At 47.4% G+C, this 27,070-nt stretch overlaps 1 protein-coding gene across 8 annotated transcripts in view; it reads left to right on the top strand.

Moving 5' to 3' along the window:
* dgkh (diacylglycerol kinase, eta) overlaps positions 1 to 27,070 on the top strand; it is a 41,406-nt gene that overhangs the window by 2,132 nt on the left and 12,204 nt on the right. For 5 of the 8 annotated variants that reach the window (XM_047337420.1, XM_047337418.1, XM_047337421.1 and 2 more), the window contains 15 exons: positions 7,106 to 7,216; positions 8,199 to 8,357; positions 10,525 to 10,605; positions 15,445 to 15,549; positions 17,703 to 17,835; positions 21,149 to 21,255; positions 21,444 to 21,569; positions 22,136 to 22,238; positions 23,809 to 23,971; positions 24,077 to 24,185; positions 24,409 to 24,630; positions 25,094 to 25,185; positions 25,568 to 25,667; positions 25,764 to 26,088; positions 26,928 to 27,059. In XM_047337420.1, the coding sequence (XP_047193376.1) occupies positions 7,106 to 7,216; positions 8,199 to 8,357; positions 10,525 to 10,605; positions 15,445 to 15,549; positions 17,703 to 17,835; positions 21,149 to 21,255; positions 21,444 to 21,569; positions 22,136 to 22,238; positions 23,809 to 23,971; positions 24,077 to 24,185; positions 24,409 to 24,630; positions 25,094 to 25,185; positions 25,568 to 25,667; positions 25,764 to 26,088; positions 26,928 to 27,059 (2,068 nt within the window). Of the gene's footprint in view, positions 1 to 7,105; positions 7,217 to 8,198; positions 8,358 to 10,524; positions 10,606 to 11,795; positions 11,868 to 15,444; positions 15,550 to 17,702; positions 17,836 to 21,148; positions 21,256 to 21,443; positions 21,570 to 22,135; positions 22,239 to 23,808; positions 23,972 to 24,076; positions 24,186 to 24,408; positions 24,631 to 25,093; positions 25,186 to 25,567; positions 25,668 to 25,763; positions 26,089 to 26,927; positions 27,060 to 27,070 lie in introns of those variants that run through there. The other 3 variants (XM_047337423.1, XM_035604313.2, XM_047337422.1) reach the window with 2 other exon arrangements.

The raw sequence follows: 27,070 nt of genomic DNA, 5'->3' as shown, positions 1-27,070 counted from the left end.
TAAGTCACAATAATTATAGAAGTTAAAGAAGTTGCACCCCTGAACAAATGTATCAACAATAGACTTTGTATCTGGTTTTCCATGAACTCTTTCTTGCAATGCAGAAAATTGTTTGCACGCATGTGTGTGCGTATGTGTGTAAATAATACAAGTGCCCACGGAGCTAAAGTAAGCGACGCTGTGCTGATTCTTTCCTCTGACACCTTAGCTTTCTTGGCCCACTTCTTCTTCTTCTTCTTCACGGTGAACGAGGCGCCGTCCTCCCACGCCACTGGGTGCACTTCATTATTGACCTGATGCATTATTCAGAATTAGAGGTATATTATATACTTGGGGGCAGATTAATGTCTGGTCAAACCCTTTTTATGATGCAAACCCCCTCAGTCAGTCAGTCAGTCAGTGTCGTGATCTGTTGCAGGGCTGCAATTAGTTTCTCACATTTATTAATAGTTTTGTTTACTAATTATTTAATTTTTTTAACATTTGTGCATCAGAAGTTTCTGGAGCCTGATGATAAAAATGTTTAACTCCTACTTCCAATCCAGTGAAGTGTAACAGGAAAGAAATCTTGCGAGACTAACACCATCAGGTGTGTTTGGTTCTCGGACTTTATGTGCGATAAATTATGGATGATGAAAGTTGTGATGGATTGATTATTATGTCGCACTCACAGTCGAGGGGCCAGTCTGAAGGGATGACGTGATGATGATAGGAGAGCGTGAACACAGATCCAGCTGATGTTTGCTGAAAGCTGCTGGAGGTGCATTGAGTCTTTACTCACCTGTCGCTCGCTGAAGTTACGACAGAAGTTTTTAAAAAGTTGGGTCCGGGTCATGATATTCACTCTGCCTGCAGTCGAGGACAAACAGTGTGCTGAAGGGATATTAATTGCGTCGACTGGCAGACGTACGTCCCAGACAGACGACGAACTCTGTACTGTACGACTGTTGTCACACTTCTACTGTACCTGTATCAGTGTGTGTGCTGCATGTCGCCACTACGTGCTAATGAAGGTCTCAGAGGTGTAGTGGTGTGGGTCAGTGTTTTTTTTTTTTCTGTGAGAAAGTGTGTGTGTGTGTGTGTGTGCATGCTGAGGGTTACTAATGGATCATGCAGGCACTGACTCACTGAGTGTTGTTCCATTGGGTTGTTTGCTTAGCTGTGTGTGTGTGTGTGTGTGTGTGTGTGTGTGTGTGTGTGTGTGTGTGTGTGTGTGTGTGTGTGTGTGTGTGTGTACACTTGCCCATCACATTGTGTCCGTCCACGTTCTCTCTGGTTCTTTGGTTGCCACAGACGACGGCGTCTCTCGTCCCCACGTTGAGCGAACCACGGCAGCACTGCCTGTTGTACCTGTACCTGTACGTACAGGCTGGTTTGTTCGAAGGGAACATCATCATCGTCATCTTCTCACTCATACTGTACCATACTGTACTTTGTTCCCATGTCGTTTCAAGTTTGGGGGAAAAAGAAATTGAAAGACACGTCAGCAATTCGTCAGAATTGGACGAGCTATTTTAAGAATATCAAGCTCGTAAACATCTTGTCTGCATGAAATAAAAACTGAGATTTGGAACATCTTATCATTCATTAGAACGGATACTGAGTTCTCTGAAAGTCTTGATCCCTGACTCAGGTACAGCACATGAAATCATTCACTGCCATTTGTCGCTAACTTCCGTTTATCTGCCCGTCGTCCACACTTCTGCTGATGGCCACTCATGAACCAATCACGGCGAATCAATATGTGAACAGTTGTTGGTTTTGGCTGATGCAGAGATTGAATATTGGGTGTGATTTTTATTTCCCGCCGGATTGTTTTGGGAGAGAGCTCTCTCTCTTTGTCAACCTGAAAGTAGTGGAATGGGACCCTGTTGTGTCACTGCAGCTCTGACAATCTGCTGTCCTGATGTCAATGGGGAGCTCGTTCCACCGTTGAGGAACCAGAATAGAAAACAAACGGGATTCAGTTGAGCGGTGGATGCCTACCCCCTCGTAGAGAAGGGAGTAGAAAGCCGTTTGGCAGTAGAAGAGTGGATGGGACGGGGCTGGGGTGTTGAGGGTTGACCATGTTCTGGGTGTAGGAAGGGCCTGAGCCAATTTGCAGAACGGAATAGGTGAGTACCAGTGTCTTGAATCAGATTGGAGCCACCACCGGGAGTTTGAGAGAACTCTCAAAGCGGCCTGGTTGAAGACCAACCAGGCCGCTGCGTTCTGGACGAGCTGCAGAGGTTTGGATGGCGCATGTCGGCAGACCAGCCAGGAGGGAGAGTCGCAGTAGGTCCAAACGTGAGATCATGACAAGAGCCTGTGCCGCCTTTTCGTTGAGGAACGGACGTATCCATGAGCCGGCGAATACCTACTCACCTTAGGTTTGAGTCTTTGGGTGGTCATCCTGTGGTGGCCTTCCATATGGAAGACAATCGGATAGGTAGGCATCAGAAGGAGGAAACACTTGTGGGGTTTACTCACTCGTAACGTCTAAGGTCCTGTTGAGAAAGCGTAGCCAAACACGTACTCACACATCGCTCATGTTGCGCTGAAACAACGCAAAGCCGAGTCCTCGTCCGTCCGAACGCCGTAGCTGAATCTAATTGAGGTAATCGTGTGTAAATTGCTGCCCTCGACAACATCACATCAACGTGCCCCCATGTGCCCACTCACTTGACACACGGATAATAACACGTGTGGACCGTCTTGCACAAAGGAGATCACAGACGGTTTTGGAATTGCCCCTTTCTCCGACTCCTGGATTGTAATTTTCCCATCACCGTGGAGAGATTTTTAGCATGTGGTGGGAGTTAGGGGGGAGGAAGGGTTTAGGGAGAGTTACAATTACATGATGCAGCAACAGAGAGGACGGTATGAGCCGAGGAAGGCTGGTGTGGTGGAGGTGCTGGGGAATGAAATTGTAAAACACTTGATTGTTCTATCGGCTCCACAACGGACTCCAGTCATACTGGGAATGGCAAATGAGTGGATGGAGGTACTAACTGAGCTGCGTGATTCCTGAGACAGTGAGCTTCTTTCCCAGCATCCGATAAAATAGACGTGTCTTTTTTACGGACGGGCCTCTCGCAGTCGCAGCAGTTTTTGTCTGAATCAGTCATGAGTTCAAATTACCGGACAAGGACAAGGACAGGGTTTCTCTTGGAAAGCTGAGACATCTTCTTTTTTTAAATTTGTGCGTGTGTGTGCAGTAGGTGGAAGGACAACACATGTGTGTCCATGTGGGTCTGGGACCGCACACGTGTTATCAGAGAAGAAGCTGCGATAATGAAATGGTAGAACTTGTTGAGGAACGTGGTTGTCCTTCTCTCCATGAACCGACTGAAAGGATGTCGTTGATTTACACATTCGTGGCAAGTCACGAAAAAATGTTGGCACGGAACGATCTTGTAGTTATTAAACTGTTCTGTGGTGATGTTCAGACTCTCACAGCTCTTGATTGAGGGCAGAAGGGAAAGATCGAGGTTTGGTTTAATACAGAAAAAAGCAAAACCAAGATCTTCCCCGAACCTTTCCTGCCTGAAATCATGTTTCATACCAAACTTATTTGCTGTTGCACTCCACTTGTATGTAAACACAATGTCTCGGGGGCCAGATTGAAGGATAGACGCCATTTCTCATATCTTCATTCAGCGTATCGTTACAATGAACAGCTGGTTAGTTTGGCTTGGCATAAAGACGGGAAACTCTCAATCACTTGCACTTCATCAACTTTGTGTCAGTCCATATTTTAAAACCTTATTTCCCACATTGAGATATGTGTTCAGATGAAATTGGCTAATCCAGAGACGTGTCCATTTGAACTCAAGGAGACTAAAGTTTTCATAATCATCCTGAAAAATAATCTTCTGAAATTGAAGATCCTGGAAGTGGATTGACAGAAAAATGATTAGAAAGTTTCTCTCATAATTGATTTTTTCGCTTTTGCGTCGGTGTGTACTGAATCTCTCTGGACCGACAACATGAAACATTTGCAGATCCCATCTGGATGGAGAGTTTCATCCACTTTATCATATCTTAACATGAATAATTCATCAGTCGATCAAGAAGATGTTTCCAATTCCACTCAACGCAGTTTCAGTGACTTCAGTTGAAGTGTCGATGACGTGGATTAGAAAACTCCCCAATCCTGATATTTAAGACAAAAGTAGCAACTACAGCTCTCTGAGGCCTGATATTTTAAAAACTCTTTAACCTTTTTGCTCTTTCCCACTAAAGCAGCTATAAAACAATTTAGCGAACCAAGGAAGGAGGTGTTTTATACAAGTATATCTGATTAATTAGACAGAAACCTCAGGAGAGACCTGTAATTGGTTCAGGACACAGATCCCTGGAGTTTGAGGTGTTAATAGATGGTCTGGTTCTTCTATGAACTAACTATGTGAATACGTTTTTTATCTGGCTGTTTGTCCCGGCAGAGCCGAACTTTTGTCCTCTTCATTCGGCCGTTCGGGAACTTCTGATCTGCCCCTTATCCACCGGCCACAGCTGCTGGACTCGTTTGGACTCGGCCTTTGTCCATTGTGTGAGCGTGCGAGCGTGTGTGTGTGTGTGTGTGTGTGTGTGTGCAGCCCTGTTGGTGGCCAGGCAGAGAGTGTGGGTGTAAGGTACATGGTGCTCAGGTTTCTCTCTCTCTCTCATTCCTTCTCTGGCACACAGGCCTCTCTCTCTCTCTCGCTCTCTTGTCTCACTATTTAGCAGAGGAGGAGGAGGAGGAGGAGAGGCAGCAGCAGTGCACAGAGGCGAGCGGCAGGGGAATCTATTTATAGATCACTTCTGGCCTACTTGGCAACAGGAAGGAGATGGAGACAAGGAAAAGGAACTATGGAGGCCAAGGAGGGAAAAAATAGAACGTCCAACTGGAGCAGAGCGTCGCTGCTGCGGCTCGGCAGACAAAAGTTTCTGAAAGTTTCTCTGCAGACGTAGTGTACGCGTGTCTGCGTGATTTAAGTGCTCTCACGTGATTGGCTGATTGGGGGGATAGTGCATGTGTTCCTAATAAAGTTGCTCAGGGAGGGTCCGGGATATTAAGTCCGTCTGGTCGTGTTCGAGCTAGTTCAGCTCCCGCTGCCGCGTAACGAGTCGGTTCCTCAGCACAGTGTGTGTGAGTGTGTGTGTGTGTGTGTGTGTGTGTGTGTGTGTCTGTGTCTCCACATCGGTCATGAGATGTTCATTAGGCCTCTCGGTCGTGCGAGCAGCTCATTGATGGCGGTGCTGCGGAGGACCAACCTTGAACCGCCGTGTGTTTTCCCCCAGAGCAGCATTTATATATGTGTGTGTGTGTGTGTGTGTGTGTGTGTGTGTGTGTGTGTGTGTGTGTGTGTGTGTGTGTGTGTGTGTGTGTGTGTGAGGAGATTCCCCCTCTTCACCTCCCAACAGGTCTAAAAACGGGGAGATGACCTCATCCCCTCTGGTTTTCCAGTCACCGAGGCCTTGTAGGGTATGATAAGACTGCGTGAAGGTGTTCCACCTTAATCTGTCGCAGGAATGTGGTCGGATCTACGCAGGGAGTTAACGCAGGTGGACGGAGTATTCTCCCACTTCCTGTTGTGTTTCTTCCAACAAGTTTGAGTTGAGTTGAGTGTATGGCGATCACAAGGAAACCTCATGATGAAGAGTTTAGTTGGAATTCTAACGCCTTTAACTCGTGAATCTAATTTAGTCCTCACAGGAGAAACATATTCTTCGGCTTTGGAGGTCGATGTTTTACAGTATGAGAGGAAGAAGTGACGAAGAGGAGTTGGCAGTTAAGGATTTGATGACGGACATCATGGAGTTGCATCATGGGAAGTGTAGAATCCAGATTTTTCCGGAGAGCAACCTACGCCAGAGGCTTGACGAATCAGGGACGCTCAGCGTCCGCTGCTTCGATTCGGACTAAATCCGTCTCTCACGACGTCAAAGATTTGACCAAAGTGCAACACAACATCACCGGAGTCAATAACTCCTGAATCACACCTTACTTCTGCTCGCAGACACTTTAGATTTTAAGATTACAAACGCTGCCCGAGTATGAATCATCCGACGGGTCAGTCGGTCGGCCGGGTCGTTTTTCTTTTTTTCTTGTTTTGCTCTCAGCTTCGCACTGTGACATGCCAGCGTGTGTGTGTGTGTGTGTGTGTGTGTGTGCACGCGTCTCCACAATGAGCCTGTGTTCTGCCGCAGTGTGTTCTGTGTTGAAGTTGACACAGCTGGTGGGCAGGATGTCAGCTCCAGGCCTCCGTGTCTGTTTGTAATTCTCCCCTTGGAGAGGCAGCGAGCAGCCTTCCTTCGCTATAAATAGCCCTTCTGCGTGTGTGTGTGTGTGTGTGTGTGTGTGTGTGTGTGTACATGTGTGTATGTACATGTGTGTGTGTGTGTGTTTGTGCCCAGAGAGAGTGATGCTCCTCCCACACAGCCATTTCCATCTGTGTGTGTGTGTGTGTGTGTGTGTTTGTGTGTGTGTGTGTGTGTGTGTGTGTGTGTGTACATACATGTGTGTGCGTTTGTGTTTTATCTTTTCCATGACCACAGTTCCTCGTCTCGCAGTATTTGCTCTGTATGTCGACTGTGTGTGTGTGTGTGTGTGTGTGTGTGTTTGTTTGTGTGTGTGCGTGCACGATGCCGGTGGTCGTAAGGATCCTGTGTGTGTGTGCGCCCAACACAGTACACACACAGGTTGTAGTGGAGGCAGGAAGCGTGTTTAAACTAAACTAAACAAAAAATCGAATTCATTTTCACTCTTTTATCTCAGTCTTATCATCCCTGTTTCTTCTACCTCCTCCTCATACATTGCTTTCAAAATCACTCTGAAACATTCCTGTTTATCGTTCAGTGAGGATATGATGATGTGAGTCTCTTTTGGGTTTGTCAAATGTGTATTATAGAGGAGATATGTGTCAGTGGGATGACGCCTGTGTCCCTTTGTTCCTCCTCTTCCTCTTCACTTTCTTTCTCTCCGTCTGCGTCCGGCGTTCTTTTCCCTCTGTGTCCAGGAGTGTGTGTGTGTGTGTGTGTGTGTGTGTGTGTGTGTCTGACAGAGATTGAATCTGTGTGTAATTCTCTGATGAAACTTGTTGTGTATTTATTTTGTCGCCGCGTCTCTCCTCTCTCCGTCCAGACGAGTATAAAAGAGGGACTGCTGCTGAAACAGACCAGCTCCTTCCAGCGCTGGAGGAAGCGCTACTTCAAACTGAGAGGCCGAACTCTCTACTACGCCAAAGACGCCAAGGTACAGTCGCCTCGCCTCTGACGACGACCGCTCCTCTACACCACATATGACTTCTCTTAACCGTCTGCAGACAAAGCTTTCTGATTTGAGTGAGATCGATAGCGAAAAATTGTGGAATTTATACAACTGGAACGTGCAAATACATGAATAAATAGATGAATAATCACAATAACAACAATAACAATAGTAATGTAACTCACAGACACAAAATTCTCCCGACGTACAAACGGACTCGACAGTAAAAAGAGACAGAAAAACAAATCTATGTCAGTAGGCAGCCGCACACCGCGATTAGAACGGTGCAAAACATGAAAAAGGGGATATCATTTTTGAAAAAATATTAATATAAATAATATTTATTTTATCAAGTCTGGAAAAAAAACAACGAGCGTATGATGATTCTGGTAATGAGAGGTGTGAATGTGTGGCGGCCTCGAGACAGGCATCCTGTTAGCTTAGCTTAGCTTATCATAAAAACAGAGAGAAACAGCTAGCCTAGTTCTGTCCCCAAAAAACAGAGTTTTTTTAATAGATCAGTGGAATATTTATTGTTTGTTTCATCCATAAAACAATCGAAGCAGAAAAGTTTGATGGGGCTTTATAGACTGGCCGGTTGCCATTTCTCTCTGTTGCCAGTCGTCATACGAAGCTAATCTACGCTAAGCTAAGCTAACCGTCTGCGGTTTTAATATTTATTCTTATTCTCTTGCACTAGTCGTTCTGATGGTTTCTTTCCTTTTAATCTTCTACTTTAAGTTCATTTTTGTTCTTAACGTTTGAACTTTGACCCTTTCCTTCTAACCAAACCTGCCTGGTGTGAAACTTTTGTGTGATCCTGTGTGTGTGATCCTGTGTGTGTTGATGTGTGTGATCCTGTGTGTGTTGATGTGTGTGATCCCGTGTGTGTGTGTGTGTGTGTGATCCTGTGTGTGTTGATGTGTGTGATTCTGTGTGTGATTCGCGTGTGTTCACGCGCCACCAGTCCGGCAGTGTGTTGGCGCGCTGGCAGGAGCGGGCGCTGCACCGGGTGTCCAGGAGCCACGTGTGCTGGCGAGTTCTGTCCGTGTGCTGGACGGGCGCGCGGCGCCCCCCGCCGCCTCTGGCCGCCAGCGGATCCGAGGAAGGCCTAGTGAGAATCCGGGTCAGCGCAGCGGGCCAGACCCCACCCGCTCACCTGTAGACGATAGAGCTGCGTTCATGCCATACGGCGCCGCCATTGTTACAACCATCTGACATGAACGCACGGTATATGAAATATAGATATAAGCGCAGGTCGGGCAGCAAAACACACGTGTGGCGACACTAAGGTTCAGTTTATCTTATTAAACTCTTACTGCTTCACACTGTTTCTTGCTCGTCCTCCTCTGCGGCATTAAGTCACTCGACGGCCAGGATGGGAGAGCTCAAACAAAAAGAAAAAAAACATAAATACTTATTTCCTGCTCGTGTGTGTGTGTTGTGGTAAGGATTAGTTATTTATAACTGGAACATTATAATTGCATAGCGACTCTCTCTCTCCCTCTCTCTGTTATGGCTGGACAGTGACGTTAGCTTCTGGATAAGTTAAGTGCCCCCCCCCCCCCGACATGTCCATCCCATCCCGGCGTCTCCTCGGTGGTCCTGGCCGGCTGTGCTGCCCTGTGTGCCGATCAGAACCCGGACCTCCTCGTCGATCCATCAGAGGAGGAGGAGGCGGCTGCATCTCAGAGACTTCACTTTGTATCCTGGAAGCCTCCTCTCCTCTCCTGGAGATAACCACGTAGGAGAGAGGAGGAGTGAGGAGGTAGGAAAGGAGGAGGACGCATGTGGAGGTCGCTGAGATGCAGCCGCTGAGCTCAGCTCTGGATCCATGGGGGTCGGGACGTTTCGCCTTTGTCCACCATCCGCTGTCAGCTTTCATTACAGCTTCCCTCAAGACAGTGGAGTGTGTGTGTGTGTGTGTGTGTGTGTGTGTGTGTGTGTGTGTGTGTGTGTGTGTGTGTGTGTGTGTGTGTGTGTGTGTGTGTGTGTGTGTGTGTGTGTGTGTGTGTGTGTGTGTGTGTGAGAGAGACAGAAAAAGAACTGAAAGTAATCACACACATGTAGCACACGTGACGCGATGGTACATGAGCCAAGAGCGCTGTGACCGTGTTTGTGTTGGCATGCCACTCATGCTCGGGCCCTCTTGGCCGACACTCCACAAACACACTCACACGCACTCGTAGGGCAAGTGTGGTGGAAGTGCAGGGACACACACACACACACACACACACACACACACACACACAGAACACGGAGTAATCGTTGGCTGGTGTCCCTCTCTCCAGTCAGGCCTGGGGAGAGGCTGGGCATTCCCTCTCTGACAGCTGCAGCAACTCACTCCTCTCCTCCACACACACACACACACACACACACACACACACACACACACACACACACAGAGAGAGAGTCAGAGGGCATTCCTTTGACGGCATGTTTTTTTTTTGTGCCTGTGGCTCTTGAGGCGCTCAGCTGCGTGTCGTCGTCGCTCTGTTGGGATATCATGTTCCTGTTCGTAGACGCTGGCTCTGCTCTCCTACATAGACTCCAGCGCCTTCCACCGCATTCGAAATTCAATAAAACTTATTAACATTCGCAGTCGCGTTCTTTGCTCTGTTCTCCATCGAGGAGGGAACAAACCTCACAGCGGTGTGGGTTCTGTGTCCCGGCACGTGGAACAAACGGAGTTTATCTTTACGACAAACTGGACGAGTTCCACTGTAACACAGTCGCACAGATATTCATCTATTGACAGCCAATGAAAATACACTTTAAAAAAATCTTCTGACCAGTATCTTAAAAGCTAAATAAATAAAAACATATGTTTAGTATATTCATATTCAAAACGCAGGATTGAGAGGGAACATTTGATGGATTATTTCCACAGGTTAGAAGATTTTACGCAAATGAAAAGATGGAAAACTGTTTCTTGTTCTGGTAGAAAATAATGTAGAGACACTTTCTCACGTATAATGAGACACATTAATTATGGGCCCAGAGGCTAGAATGAGAAATACATGTAACTGCCAAACAGAGGTTGTGAGTTATGTTTTTTAAAATTGAAAATATAATGTTTATTTTGTGCTTCCATTTCTTCCACGACTCCATTTTAACGCTGACAAGTTTCAGCCGTTCATTTCAGGTCACGCTTCGCTTTTCTCTCACAGCCGATCACCGTCACCGTTAAGTAAACACCAAGAGAAGACGTTGAGGAAAAGAAAGAAAATGTCCAATGATTAATTCTCCCCTTCTCTCTTCTGTTTCCTTCTGTCTCTCTGTTCTCCTCCCAGTCCCTTATCTTTGACGAGGTCGACCTATCGGACGCCAGCGTTGCAGAGTCCAGCACGAAGAATGTCAACAACAGCTTCACAGTGAGTGACACACACACACACACACGCACGCACGCACGCACGCACGCACGCACGCACACACAACGGGACAGTTTGTCTCTGTTTGAGTGTCTCCTCTTCTTCTTCTTTTGTTTGCAACACTTAAACAAAATGGCTGCCTTCCCTGGTCAAAGTCAGTTGGACGGATTCAGTCGATTCAGTGTCCCGCAGCCTCAGTTTGCTTTGGGATGTGATTGACAGAATCAAACAAAGTCGCAGGCACGATGATGTAAGATTTATGAAATGTCACATCTGTGTGTCATTGAGTCAGTTACAGATGTGTGTGACTGAATTCAGTCACAGTGGACAGTCGCAGTCATTATTCATCCATCAGGGGTTTTACCAGGAAACTGGATTTGCCCAAAGGGAGAATGATTCACACACACACACACACACACACACACACACACCTGAACACGTCAGTCCTGGTTATACTCAGACGATGTTCAAATCACATGATACACACGAGGCGCTGGGAGAGAACAAGAGGACGCTGCCGTGGATGGACGAGGCCGGTTGTGAAAAGAATGAGCTGCTGAGTCGGATGTTTGTGTGTATGTGTGTGTGTGTGTGTGTGTGTGTGGTGGGGGGTCGGAGTATTACGGAGTAACACGGATGACAACAGACAGTGGAAGAGCCAGTGGTGTCTTGTCCTTTCTGTAAATGTCTCTCCTCTCCCCGAGCGTTGCTATTTTAAGAAACGAGGAGGAGGAGGAGGAGAGCACGCGGCTATTTTTAGCAAACGCCTGGAAGCGCTTCACCGAGTGCCTGGGATGGCTCAACGTCTGCCATGTTCATAAAATGAGATTAGGCGTGCCTGCTTGCATGTGAGTGTGCGTACAAAGTCGTGACCATTAATAACCGGTTAATAAACTGCTCAACGCGCCCTCGTGAGCATCGGCATCCCAGTACGATGGTGAGGAAGAGGAGGGAGGTGATGTGAGAGCGGGACAAGGAAAAAGGTTGAGCAGAAAGAAGAGGTCGACATGAAGTGAATAAATGATTGATGGGGGGACGAATGCAGAGGGAAAAGGTAGAGCAGGAGAGAGGAAGGAAATCCTGCAGTGATGTCACACCGTCGCACTCGTTCAGTACTGAACCCAGGGGGAAGAGAGAGAGGGAGAGGAGGGAGAGGGGGGAGTCAGAGCGAGCGAGGGGAGCGAGAGGAAGGACGGAGGCAGAGGAGCAGAAGAAGAAGAAGAGATGAAGACGGAGACGGGGCGGTGAGACGTTAAAATCAAAAGGTATTCGTGATGAACGCGCTGCTGCTGCTGAACGCGGGCATTTCACCTGCAACATGCAAATCTCTCTGTAATGCGCATTGACCCGGACGCAGTCACGCACACACCGACGGGGGGAGAGAGAGGAGAGAGAGGAGAGGGGTAGAGAGAGGAGAGGGGGAGACCACTGCAGAGGAGACATTGCTTTGCTCTGAACGTGTCTGTGTCTGTCCGTCCTGTCGTCGTCCGTCCGTCCGTCAGCTCTTCTGCGGATGACGAGTGATGCTGCCGGCGTCCTCCGTGCAGGTTGGTGGTGGTGCGACATGATTGGATGAGTAACCGACTCGTGGTCGTACCGCGGGGTTGCTTTAGCGATTCATGCTCGGAGGTCTGCACATGTCTGCTCCGTGTTTTTTTGGGGGGGTTTCTTCTCCTGTGCATGCTCGTGTTGAAGAGGAGGAGGAGGAGGAGGAGGAGGAGGAGGACTCCCCCCCAAACAAGAAGCTGCCGGTCGGCAGCAGAGGGAATACTGGAATATCGCCAGTTATTGAAAGCAATAATTTCACAAATTTTCCTATTCAATAACTGTAAAATCTTCACCTCGACAAATTCCCCCCAAATAGGTTCACGTTCAGAGCTGCAACAGTTAATCCATTAAGTCAAAATTCTCTGACTTCAGCTTCTTAAATGTGAATATTACAAAACATCATCTTGGTGATTTTGGGGAAATACGATCGACTTTTTATGGCCCAAACAACTAATCGATTAATCGAGAAAATAATCCACTGACTTATCGATTAAGAAAATTATCGTTAGTTGCAGCTCTAGTTACGTGAGAGGAAAATTGGCTAGAATCATATTAATTTGTTAATGATTCGAGGTTAACGGACACTAGAACAACTGGATGTGCATGTGTGTGTGTGTGTGTTTAGTGTATGTGTGTATGCAGATGACGTGATCCATTCCGTGTTCACACATCCACGTTTTTTTTTGCAAAAGCTACTTGTTTCGCTTCACTTGTGAATATGTGATGAGAGATGATGACGCTGGAGCTGCAGACGGAGCAGCACCTTACGTCCACATGAGGAGGGTGTGTGTGTGTGTGTGTGTGTGTGTGTGTGTGTGTGTGTGTGTGCACGTGTGTGTGTGTGTGTGATGCTCAGCCCAAACCCAACCCTGAACTCATTACCGACTCTGCAGGGGGATGCACTGCCTCTCTCTCTCTCTGACTCACTCACTCACTGCTTGTTGGATCGCTCTCCCCTAATTGCTCGCCACTTTTAAATCCGTGAAACGGAGTCTCAAGGGGAGACGACTCGCAGTCGGACGTTTGCACCGTGCAGTCTCGGCGGCGGTGCATCGGGCAGGTGCCAGGTGATACCTGTAAGAGCGTGTGCACGTGTGTGTGTGTGTGTGTGTGTGTGTGTGTGTGTGTGCACAGTTCATCTTTGTGATCTCCTCTCTGCCAAAAGTTATCTTACAAATGAGGCTCATGATTGCGAGTCCTCGTCATTTATGCGATGTAGATTCTGATCAAGTAGCCTCCTCTAGTTGTTGCTAGTAGTTGCTAGTCATTGCACGAAAACACACACACACACATGATATATTCAGCTGTGAAGGTCAGTCGTCGAGAGAGGTTTTCCACACTTGAGGGATGCCTAGAGCCATTTTTGGAAACAGCCGTCCCTGTTTCCCCTAGCAACCAATCTTATCACTACCCTGTTTCAGACACACACACGCACACACACACACACACACACACACACACACGCACACACACACACACACGCACACACACATATACACACAAATATACAGTACACAAGCATAGAGACAGGAAGATCTATGTCCAATGGGATCAATTTGCCAAGTGCATGTGTGCGCACAAACACACACACACACACACACACACATACACACACACACACGGTAATCCTTGCAGTTGCGAGTGGAAAATGTATTGTGATTAACGGCTGAGAAAACAATTGTATGCAGAGGAGAGAGAGTTTCAGAAGGAATACGTTTAACAATGTGAACCGCTGTTATAGAAAAAAAAATCAATTTATATTAATTATAATTTATATTAGAATGAAACTTAATCCAGGTGAAGAAATGTAAATAGTGTTACAAGTGTATTTGCTCAAGTAGGTAAAAAATAAAATTGCGTAGTGAATATTAAAGTGAGTTTTCCTATTTCCGCCTTAATAACTATGACACATCGGGAGAGTTATGCTCTGAGTGTCGTAACCCTGCTCCACTTCATGTGCCTTCACACAAGTAGGTTCATGATTGCAATCTGGTTTTGCACCGAACGTGTAATTCTACTGTTTCTGATTGGACATTCAACTGCTGCGAAACCTTCACTCGCATCTTTTCATCTCTGCAATTCTGAGATTATAAAGATTCATGATATGCAAATAAAAATAATAATAATAATAATAATACTAATAATATTGAATTGATAAAGCGCTTTTCAGGTACCCAAAGCACTCGAAATAACACAGGCCCCGCCCACCACAGCTGTTTTCATTTCTGGCAAAGTCATCAAACTTTAATTTACCAAACTTTTACTACCTTGTTTGTGCGTGGTGAATCATAGATAGCATTTCTCCTCGAGGGAAAGAAACATCGCCATCGATGCCGGATATGAATATTGATTTGTGTGATATTACATTTAGATGATGTTCATGTGTGTGTGTGTGTGTGTGTGTGTGTGTGTGTGTGTACGCACTTTGGGACCATTTCCAGGGTGAGCGCCATCTTCGTCAGGACCACAAGTCTTCATGGAGAGCAAGGCTTGATCCTAATGAGGCTGAGGTCCTGGTTGAGGTTAAGGTTCAGAGATAGTGTTTTGGTTTGGCGAAGGAGTGTGTGTGTGTTTGTGTGTGTTTGTGTGTGTGCGAGTGTGTGTGTGCGAGTGTGTGCGAGTGTGTGTGTGCGAGTGTGTGTGTGCGAGTGTGTGTGTGCCTGTATCCAACCTCACTTCCTCCCGCTGAGGTGAACGTAGATAAACATTAGGACACGATGAGTTTTACAAAGGGGATGACGAGAAAGAGGAGAGGAGGGAGCATGAATAAGTGATGGAGTGATGAGAGGGTGCTGTGTGTCTGCGGGGTTATCTACAGGGAGACTTGTCTTTTAAACACACACACAATCAGAGGGGAGGAGAGAGAGAGAGAAGCTCTTAGCCTTTAGTGAGGCGCCTCGCCTGTCAGCACATATCTGCCTCAACGCGTGAAGAGGTTCGAGCGAGAGAACGAGAGAGGGGCTGAGAGGAGGGAGAGAGGAAGGAAAAGACCAACTCGGGAAGGTGTGAGGGAATAAGTGAGCCGGAGTTAATGAGGGAGGGAGAGGGAGAGAGAGGGACGAGGGAGGGAGGGAGGAGGCTGCTCATCCTTTCTCCTTTCCCTTAAAGACCGAGTCGGTCGCTCTCTCTCCTCGCAGAGGCTCCGCAGGCTGAGGAGGGAAAAAGCCCCTGGAAAAAACCCACCCCTCTCTCTGTCACCCTTTCTCCCTTTCTCCCTCTCACTTTTTTGCCTCAGTTATTATTGTGCCTCGCTCCTCTCACCCCCCCCGGACGCGTCTCATCTCGTCCCTGCAGGTGATCACTCCGTTCCGACGGCTCATCCTCTGCGCCGAGAACAGGAAGGAGATGGAGGACTGGATCAGTTCGCTGAAGTCCGTCCAGTCCAGAGAGCACTACGAGGTAAGAGCCCCTCCGCAATCAGCCAGTGTGTGTTCACGTGTGTGTGTGTGTGTGTGTGATGATGATGAGGGAGAAGAGGAAGAGGAAGAGGAAAGAGAGCGTGTTAAGACGTAGTGTTGCAGGAACATTAAAGCAGTTTATGAGGTTTTTCTCTCAGCAAATCATCAGGAGATTTTTATTCCCCCAAATATTCCCAAACGAGGACGTCGTTCCTGTGAGTGAGTGTTGTTTGGTTTGTGACGGTACAAAGTGTCCGTAGATGAGTGAAGCCCAGTGGGAATAAGAGTTGCATCGACGCTGCAGGTGACAGGGGACCCGAAAAAACACGCCGCTGCTGAGATCCGGCGCAGCCAGCGAGCGCACACAGGTGCCCAGTGGACACATCCGCGGGCAGAGACACACACACGTCACTTTCCGCTTCATGACATAAACACGGAGCGACTCTGTCCACCGTCCATTTTAAAGCATTTTTTTCTTTGTAATCCAGCGTTACTGGAAGAGTCTTAAAAAAGACAAGTGTACAGATCCTGGACGTGTTGCACGCAGGAAGAAAAAAAAAAAAAAAAGGCAGTGCTGTATTTGAATGTCCTTTTTTTTATTTGTTAGAAGAAGTCTTATATAAGACCCCCTTCCCCTCGCCCCTCTTTTTTTTTTTACTGCACTGCAATGCAGCAGCACCCCCAAGAGCGCACACACCCCCCTCTGCCAAGATGTCAACACACAACAGCATTTCATTACTGTCTCCTCCCGGCGCGAAAGAATCTTGGGCGTCCTACTTTATACAAGTACAAGTACCTGTTACAAAAAATGGGTACTTATGGAAGTGAAGCAGGGGGCAGCGCACACGCGACGTCCACACGCGTTTACAGTAAACGACATCAAAAATAATCTTCTTTGCCTAATATTTAGTTTTTTACATTGTTTACCTCTGGAAACCATCCACTCTCTCTCGGTCATCGAGGAATTCTGAGACCATGAATATTTATGATGTGGTCTCTCGTGGATGATAAGTGCTAATGCTAACGCTAACCATTTGCTGACACACCTGCCGTCCTCTCGTGGATGATAAGTGCTAATGCTAACGCTAACCATCTGCTGACACACCTGCCGTCCTCTCGTGGATGATAAGTGCTAATGCTAACGCTAATCATCTGCTGACACACCTGCCGTCCTCTCGTGGATGATAAGTGCTAATGCTAACGCTAACATCTGCTGACACACCTGCCGTCCTCTCGTGGATGATAAGTGCTAATGCTAGCGCTAACCATCTGCTGACATCCTCTCGTGGATGATAAGTGCTAATGCTAACTGTCGTCCTCTCGTAGATGCTAAATGCTAATGCTAACTGTCTACTGACACACCTGCCATCCTCTCGTGGATGATAAGTGCCAATGCTAACGCTAACTGTATGCAGACACACGTGCCGTCCTCTCGTGGATGCTAACTGCTAATGCTAACGCTAACCGTCTGCTGACACCTGCCGCCCTCTCATGGATGCTAACTGCTAACTCTAACTGTCTGCTGACACCTCTCTCGTGGATGCTAAATGCTAATGCTAACTGTCTGCTGACACACCTGCCGTCCTCTCGTGATTCGCTGGCTCTGCGGCACTGGAAGTTTCTGGTTTCTTTGCCTCACATTTGCATATTGGACAGCCATTGGTTTTCTGTATTTGTGACGTACCAAATCTAGCTTGAAAAGGATTCGTTTGAATTCCAAATTGCAGAGAAGTGGAACACAGAAATGTCCCTCCTCCAGGAGAGGAATGTGAAAACACCAGACGCAAGTCGCTGTAGTCGACGTCAGACATGTGAGAGGACAGAGACAGAAGAACAACACTTTTTTGGGAAGAGGGACTTTAAGGGAATCATTATTAGTGGGAAAGCTAATACACAAGGAATGATTGAAGGTGAATATGAACAGGTGTTAGTTTGTGTCTGCTACAGGAAAGAGGAGAACTGTGATATACTTTTACTTTTCATGTTGATCAATTGTGCCGCTTGAGATCATTATGAATTCACTCATTCAAAACTCTCACCGTATGTCAGTGTATACTTTGTTAGCGTGATGATGATGATGTAGTGCTGCTTCTTCTGTGAGTGTACAATCCCGGCGCTGCCAACCTTCTTGTTTCTAACCTCTCCCTTCGCCAGACGGCACAGTTTAATGTGGAACATTTCTCAGGGATGCACAACTGGTACGCCTGCTCCCACGCACGGCCCACCTTCTGCAACGTCTGCAAGGACAGCCTGTCTGGGGTCACGTCCCACGGCCTCTCCTGCGAAGGTACACACACACACACACGCACACGCACACGCACACGCACACGCACACACACACACGCACGCACACGCACACGAACACTAATGAACACTGCAACAAGTAATCCATTGATCAATTAGTAATCGACTACTACATTAATCGCCAACTATTTGGATAATCGTTTTATTAGGTTCAAGAAGTTTTTATGGAGAAAAAAAATCAGAATTCTCTGATTTCAGCTTCTGAAATGTGAATAAAATGTTTCTTTGCTCCTCTGTGACAGGAAACTTAATATCTTTGGTGTTTGGACGAAACAATACATACTTTTGAGAGTTTTGGGGAAACAAGATCAACGTTTTTTGGGACCAAACAATGAATCAATTAATCGATTATGAAAATAATGGTTAGTTGCAGCCCCATTTACGTGCGATTAAAATTAGAAAAGAATTGTATTAATTTGTTCATGATTCGAGGTTAACGAACACTATAGCAACTGTCCATGTGGATGTGCACGTGTGTGTGCATTGACACACAGGTGTGTGTGTGTGTGTGTTTACTGTATGTTAATCGACTTTTAAATGAATCGCCAACTATTTTGATAATCCATTAATCGGTTCAAAGAAAAATTCTCTGATTTCAGCCTCTTAAATGTGAATATGTTCTGGTTTCTTTGCTCCTCTGTGACAGTGAACTGAATATCTTTGCTGTGTGTACAAAACAAAACATCATCTTGAGTTTTGAGAAATACGATCGACATGTTTCACTGTTTCTTGGGACCAAACGATGAATCGTTTGATCGAGACAATAATCGACAGATGAATCGATAATGAAAACAATCTTTTGTTGCAGCTCTAGTTACACACTGCGTTTTCTTTTTCTTCTGTGACATAAGACTTCCTTCTCTTTGTGTGAATGATGTGGCACATCTATAGGCACTGGGGGGTATATGATTTTTTTTTGTTTCATAAGCACTTGTGAGTCATTGAAGTCGTCTGTACCAAGTGGAGCAGGTTGGATAAAGCTGGAGAGTCTTGGTTAAAATGGGGTCGTGGGGCGGCGAAGCTGTTGTCGAGCTGGAGGCGGAGGAGGAGAAGTGATGGTGCTGAAACAGCTGTGAATGCCGCACAGACGTATGAGCGTATGTGCGGTGTTAGCTGTACGCTTCTGATGTCACGCTGTGTGTGTGTGTGTGTGTGTGTGTGTGTGTGTGTGTGTGTGTGTGTGTGTGTGTGTGTGTGTGTGTGTGTCAGGTGGACGGTTTGAAGAAGTGTTAACCTGTGCTTGACGCCGCATCACCTCGCCTGATCTGTGAGAGAACAGTGAAGTGTGTGTGTGTGTGTGTGTGTGTGTGTGTGTGTGGGCTAAGATGAGGGGGGTTAACACAGTTTTTTTCCTTCTTTCATCTGGTGTAATGCCTCAGCATATCCTCTCATTTTAATTTTGCTAATGTTCCTCCGCTGAGTGCGTGCGTGCGTGAGTGCGTGTGTGTGTGTCAGTGCGTGCACGTGCGCTCGGTGCTAACGCGTGGACGGCGGTAAGAGCCTCTTCACCCAGCGCTCATTATCCTCTACAACGAGAGCAAAGAGCAGGAGGCAAGAGAAAGAGATGGAGACAGAGAGAGAGGGAGAGAGAAGACCAGGTCATTACAATGGCATGAAGCCACTTCCACACACACACACACACACACACACACATTCAACCAACGATAGGAAGATGCAATTGAGATTGCGTGGCCTTCATCAAAACTCATGCTGACCCTGCGTTCCATTCGCAAGTCTTGTTAATCGTTCCATTAAAATCTCAGAAGTCAGATTTACGGATCTCAAGTCGGAAATTGCAACTGGAACGAACCAGGTCGGATAAAAAGTCACCCCCCCCGACTTCCGAGCTCGGGATGACGTCACACCCGAACGACCCCAGTTGATTGCGCTCCAGTTGCACATTTGGTCGGAAGTCGAAAGAACAAGATGGACGCCTGGGGGCCATTGAGCCACTTCGTAATAACGCATTACGCGGCGTTCCACGCATACTAACGTCGCAGTAACACGTCCACAGACGGCAATTTGACAGTACTAGTGTGTACGGCAAATTTAATGAGCAAAATGAGAAAGAAGTGCGGATAAACTGTAAAAAAACAACACCTGCTGTATGGCCTTTCACGAACTGTTGATTCACGGAGCAGCCATCTTGGATTTGTAATACGGGGTTGGTGATGCTGCTTTCCATTACACCTCGGAACTCGGAATTACAACTCGCAACTTACAACTTGGACGTTCCGAGTCGAGGTTCCCGGTGGACACGAGTCAGTTAATGGATCTCTGACCTCATCGAGATGATCTCTAATGCTCTCCGCGTAAACGATCAGCAGTGCATATTTGTTTGGTTGACTCGTGAGATTTATGGCGCTCAGTGTGATGTACGGTCGGACAGGAGACGGAACAATCAGCGAGGACGACGGAGAGACGCAGAGCAGAGAAGAGAGTGTCTCTGTTAAACGTCCGGAGCAGCCGAACGGTTTCACAGCAATCAGCTTAAGTTTCCCTTCGATTTCCTGTGGAGGACGACGACCGGTGGGGATTGATCCGCGCTCCACACACACACACACACACACACACACACACACTCCTCTGCCTTTCTGTCTACACACACGGTGGTTGTTGTTGGTGTTGTTGTTTCTTTTCTTCCCGGTCTGGTTTGTGAACGCTCCAGGTTCGGCGGCCCGGCCATTAACATCATGTCCTCTGAATTCTCTTAATGCTCTGCTAATGCTCTCTAACAGCATTTAGTGGGAGACAAGACTGAAACATCGATTGTTGCTCCCGGATATGACTCTGACTTAATTTGTATATATCTGGCGTAGAGATTGTACTAATGACAGGATTGTGTGTGTGTGTGTGTGTGTGTGTGTGTGTGTGTGTGTGTGTGTGTGTGTGTGTGTGTGTGTGTGTGTGTGTGTGTGTGTGTGTGTGTGTGTGTGTGTGTGTGTGTGTGTGTGTGTGTGTGTGTGTGTGTTGTGTAGCAGCAGTTGGCTGGAAGCAAAAGTTCCCCAGAGCAGGTTGCAGACATTATTCATGATCGGACTAAGTGCCTCCAGAACCAGGCGAGAGAACAATCTGCCCCCGTGTGTCGTACGTCTCCCGTCAGAAACGCTGTGTGTTTACAATTCTCATTTTGAATTTCTGATTCGGAGTAAAGCTGCATCAAGCTCATTAAAGCAGAAGAAGGGGGATCGCCTCCTCATGCGTACAGTCGGCCTCCATAGACTTCATGTGCGACGTCATGCGGGGGTTTTACATTCACAACCTAATTATTGAATGTTTCATGTTTTTTTTTCCAGTTTGCAAATTCAAAGCCCACAAACGCTGCGCGGTCCGAGCCACCAACAACTGCAAGTGGACGACGCTGGCCTCCATCGGGAAGGACATCATCGAAGACGAGGATGGGGTGCGTTTTAATTTCAAAGACATAACGTATATATTGATGCAGAGCTTCCATATGCGTCCACTGGCTGATTCCGTGGAGCTCGTGGAAAACTCTCAGAGAAGGAACGGAGTCTCTGTGAGCGACTTCCCATCTCTTGAACCGTGTTTGTTTGTGTGTGTGTGTGTGTGTGTGTGTGTGTGTGTTGACAGATTGCGATGCCTCACCAGTGGCTGGAGGGAAACCTGCCCGTCAGTGCCAAGTGTGCCGTGTGCGACAAGACGTGCGGCAGCGTGCTGAGGCTGCAGGACTGGCGCTGCCTCTGGTGCAAAGCCATGGTGCGTCACACTTTGCACCACAGGAACGTTAGACGCTGAGATGGGTCACTGGGATTCCAGTAGGGATTAAAATCCCTAAAGAGAGAGAGCGATCGTTTGAATTTAAGATGCTGGCGCATGAAGAGCAGCGGATTGATGGAAGTGTGTTTTTGTTTGGACGTGTACATGCATGTTGCAACAAAACTCATATTTCATGTTGGAAAGTGGGGAATTCTTCAGCGATGTTTTTCCATCAGACGAGATGATGCATACACACTTTTCCCCACAGCTTCTTTCGTCAGAGCTTCAGGATTCAATACTTGTAGCCTTCGGTCTCACCTGTTTTCAGACATATTTTATGATGTATGTGTGTAAATGTGTAGATTAAGTCTTTTTTTTTACAGTTTTCCAGTATCATACGATGATTGGTCACGTTTCATTTTATTCTTATTTCATCATCGTTCTCTTCCTGCAAAGGGCAGAAAGCATCCGCCTGTTATTTCTGTTGTGTTTTTTCGTACGAGAGGGAGAAGATCATAAAGTCGTGAATCATAAAACGTTTCCCTTTGTTGTCGTGGTTCCTCTAGGTGCACACGGCCTGTATGGACCTGTACCCTCGCAAGTGTCCTCTGGGTCAGTGCAAAGTCTCCATCATTCCCCCGACGGCGCTCAACAGCATCGACTCGGACGGTAGGAAAACCCCCTGCACGCACACACACACACGCACGCACGCACGCACACACACACACACACACATACGCACACACACGTACAATCAATAACGCTGACTTACTCCACAGGGTCAGAGGTTGATGCCGGACGGTCCCTATGAGCAATCACTAATTTTTTTAGAGGTGAATTAATGACACTTCATCCACGTTTGGTCGGCTGATGTTTTAGGAAAACGACAGTACTGTTACTTTTCCCAGGTGAACGGTCTCACGCGTCAAATCCACATAGTTGCTCATTATCTTCCCGCTCGTCGTTCACAGTCGTGTTGCAGGAAAAGCAACGAGTCTCTGGTTTTTTTGTGCCCCGGGGAAATTGGCTGCGACGAAGGTTAAAAATAGCTCCGTCTGACAGGTCGGCACACACCTTCTCTGACGGACGTAAAAATAGATCCGGGAGGAGGCGAGGTGCGAGTGTGAGAGGAATTGTAATTGCATGTCACACACACGCACACACTCAGAGAAGAAGAAGAAGAGCTCAGTCGGAGTCTCTCTCAAGGCGCTCTCTGCTTCTCTTCTTTATTTCTGTGCCCTTCTGTCTGTTCAAGTGTCTCCCGTGTGTGTGTATGTGTGTGTGTGCGCCAGCGTGTGTGTGTGTGTGTGTGTGTGTGTGTGTGTGTGTGTGTTTGCCAGAGCAACTGTAGATGGAGATCGGCACCTGTGAGACAGACTCAGATAAGCATTTGTGATTGCATTACTGTTGCTGACGCCTATCAAACACACACACACACACACACACACACACACACACACACACACAACCACACACACACACACACACACACACACACACACACTGACGTCGGCTGATTGGTGGAGGGATAAAAAAAAAGAGTCAGAGAAAAAGGAGGATGGGGAATCCAGATGAAAGGAGGAGGATAAGACGTAAACAGAATATAATCCTTCACTTCTCCCCTCCTCTCTCTCTGCCCTTCACTCGCTCCTCACGTGCCAGGCCCCCTCTGCCCAAATGCAGGCTGGGAAGAGGAGGGGAGGGGGGGTCGGTTGTAATTGGCTGAGGGGAGGAGGGAGGGAGGGAGGGGGGGGGCAGCAGACTGTAGCACGTGCCGGAGCGTCGTGACTCCCCCTTCCCTTCTCTCCTCTCCCCTCCTCTCGTCTCCCCTCCTCCTCTTCCCCTCCCTCCATCCATCCTTCTCTGACAAGATCACACAGAGAGAGAGAAAGAGAGTGGGGGGGATAAAATCGAAGAGGGGAGACGGAGCTTAGCGAGAAGACGGAACCAGTGACGGAGCACGATGGCAGTGCCACACGGAGGAAACCTGTCAACACAGAGGGGGGGGCGTTACCTTCCACAGATCAGTGTGTGTGTGTGTGTGTGTGTGTGTGTGTGTGTGTGTGTGTTCCAGCTCCACTACGGAGCAAAAACGTGTTTTTGACATGTGCTGTGCTCCCGTGTTGTTCAGTCTCAGTCTCACACTCGTCCAGCGGTTACACAGCGTGTAAAGGGACAGTTCAGTCAAATCAGACGCGTAATAAGATTCTCTCCCTAACAAGCCTTCGTCTCTCGTCAGGCTTCTGGAAGGCCACCTGCCCCCCGTCCTGTGCCAGCCCCCTCCTGGTCTTCGTCAACTCCAAGAGTGGCGACAACCAGGGGGTGAAGTTCCTGCGGCGCTTCAAGCAGCTCCTCAACCCGGCGCAGGTCTTCGACCTGGTCAACGGCGGGCCGCACCTCGGGTGAGCAACGCAAACACGCCAGCTGTCCAGACACATGAACACATCCATAAATACGCATACGAGACATTTCATGTGGAAATAAAAATGTTTGTGCGTCTTTGTCAGTCTGCGCCTGTTTCAGAAGTTCGACAACTTCCGTATCCTGGTGTGCGGCGGCGACGGCAGCGTGGGCTGGGTCCTGTCCGAGATCGACAAACTCAATCTGCACAAACAGGTAAAACACAGAAAACTCTGCATGATCATGTATTTCATACGTTACATCTCTGTGTCTTTGGTCAATGTGCCAGTTTGAGCTTTTTGCCTTTGCTGCTGGCAGCATACATAAAGACACACGCTCATTATACACACACACACACACACACACACACACACGCCACCGCCGGCGTTTACTCCCCGACGATGCCAAATAAAGCCCCCCCCCCTCGCATGTGTTCCAGTGCCAGCTGGGGGTGCTGCCGCTGGGCACGGGTAACGACCTGGCGCGCGTCCTGGGCTGGGGCCCGTCCTGCGACGACGACACGCAGCTGCCGCAGATCCTGGAGAAGCTGGAGCGGGCCAGCACCAAGATGCTGGACCGCTGGAGCATCATGACCTACGAGATCAAGATCCCGCCCAAGCACAGCTGCCCCACCACGCCGGAGGGCACCGACGACTGCCAGGTAGGGAACAGAGCCAACGGACGACTAATCGATTAGTAATCCACTACTAAATGAATCGCCAACTCTTTTTGATAATCGTTTAGTAGTGTTATGAAGAAAAAGTCTAAATTCTTTGATTTCAGCTTCTTAAATGTGAACATCTTCTGGTTTCTCTGCTCCTCTGTGACAGTCAACTGAACATCTTTGGTTTGTGGACAAAACGAAACATCATCTTGGTGGTTTTTGCGAAACACAAACAATATTTTTCACTTTTTTAATGAGATTTTATCAACCAAACAACTAATGGATTAATGGAGAAAAGAATCGACAGAAAGATCGATGATGAAAATAATCCTTAGTCGCAAGCATTTCCAGTACGAATGAGAAAAACTTAGATGAATTTATGCTTATTAGTCCAAATATGGTGTTCTCTATGTAAAACATACTTTTTTAAATGTGTTTTTTAAAATCTATTTCTCTCCAGTTTCACATTTCTGCCTACGAAGACTCCGTAGCTGCTCATCTCACGAAGATCCTGAACTGTGAGCAGCACTCGGGGGTCATCTCCTCCGCCAAGTGAGCGACACCCTGAACAACAGGCAGCAGAGCCAACAACACGGAATACCAAATATCACAGAATACAAACTAATAATTCACCCACGTCCACGTTTCATCTGCAAAAAAACACAACACTGATTTTTGCAAACGTACATTTCGGCAATTGACTTTGTGAAAATTTAAAGGGCAACTGCCCTGATTGGTGAAATGATTCTAAAATATAGTTTGATGTGCTGCATGAGCTACAAGGATATATATTAAATAGAACCCATCCAATACATATATATATGTTTTATTATTATAAAAAATATTGCAGTGGCCTCTGACAGAACTCATCTTTTCATTTTCTTATTTCATTCATTTGACCACAAATGTCTCACGTCTACTTCCTGTTTCCCAGGATCCTGTGTGAGACGGTGAAGGACTTTGTTGCCAAAGTGGGGAAAGCCTACGAGAAGAGTGCGGAGAACGCAGACGAGTGCGACACCATGTCGCTCAAAGTAAGTCTGGTCGTCACCATCGTCCCGAAGGGTCGGCCCCATCGTGAAACTTGAACTTCTGCTCACGTGCTGCACATCCGTCCTGTTTGTGTCCAGTGTGCCATCCTCAACGAGAAGCTGGACTCGCTCCTCCACACCCTCAACGCCGAGTGCCAGGCTCTGCCTCCGCTCCCACATTCCACCCCTCCCATCGTGGAGGAGGAGCAGGAGGAGGAGGAGGAGGAGGAAGAGGAGGAGGAGGAGGAGGAGGCCAGCGAGGAGAGTCTGTCGGAGCTGAAGGGGAAGCTGGAGGAGGAGGAGACGGAGAAAGGACGACGAGGAGGACCCGTCCACCAGCTGTTCAGGAGCAGGGAGCAGCTGATGCTCCGGGCCAACAGTCTGAAGAAAGCCGTGCGACAGATCATAGACCAGGCGGAGCGAGGTGAACACACGCTGAGGGAAAAACAGACCTGTTGTCTGCTGTTGGGGGATTTACTGTCAACATCAGAGTGATACTAGTGAGCTCAAGTATCCAAACTGCTGGAGGATCATACCTCAGGGTTCCTACGCAGTGTGGAAAAGTGAGGAATTTGATTCCCAGGTCTGGATAAGTTTGGAATAAAGAAAAGTTTCCAGACTGAAGTCCAAGCAGAGGTGAATCCAAAAGATTCTATAATAACTAACGATCCGTCTCAATCTCTCTCGTCTAGTGAATCAGTGATCAAGATCGCCATAGCAACTCACTCTCTGTACAGTACCTGTCACTGCTGTATCTACAGAGTAGAGTTCACATGTGACTGTGACCGGCGGAAGGAAAAGTAGTTCCTCTCAACCGGATATTATTAAGATGGTTACTTTGTACTGTTGATGATAAGTACACCTTTACCCGAAATGATTGAGTTTAAATATCAGTATTTATATATGAGGATCAGTCCTGGAACAGGTGACGTCAGAATTGGAAGTATCAATATTTAATATCGTGACTGTATCAAGTGCAACATAATAACAGACACAGACAGAATGTGATATGTTAACAGTTGGATTTTAAAATGATTAATTTACATAATAATATTCACTTCATCAACATCAAGCTGTTTTGACTCGGACGATAAAATAATGTCTGAAAAATCTACAGTGAACTCTGTACATTTGAGTCTGGGAAAAAGATATGTAGGAACCCCGAAAACCTCAGAGGGAAAACTTGTGGTGATGAAACCGTACATGAATAAATCACACTGCATCATCATCGTCGTCGTCGTCTTCTCTCCCTCTCCCGCTCAGTGGTGGACGAGCAGAACGACCACACGGAGGACACGGAGCTGCCGTCGCCCCTGGAGTTCAGGAAGGACAGCGAGGAGGAGAACCGGGACAGCGAGAAGGACGAGGACACCAAGGAGCTGGAGGCCGTGACGTGTGAGTGTTCT

The sequence above is a fragment of the Scophthalmus maximus genome, chromosome 14 (genome assembly GCF_022379125.1).
Source record: "Scophthalmus maximus strain ysfricsl-2021 chromosome 14, ASM2237912v1, whole genome shotgun sequence".
Taxonomy (NCBI): domain Eukaryota; kingdom Metazoa; phylum Chordata; class Actinopteri; order Pleuronectiformes; family Scophthalmidae; genus Scophthalmus; species Scophthalmus maximus.
The sequence above is the reverse complement of the archived record's forward strand: the minus strand, read 5'-3'. Positions and strand labels throughout refer to the sequence as shown.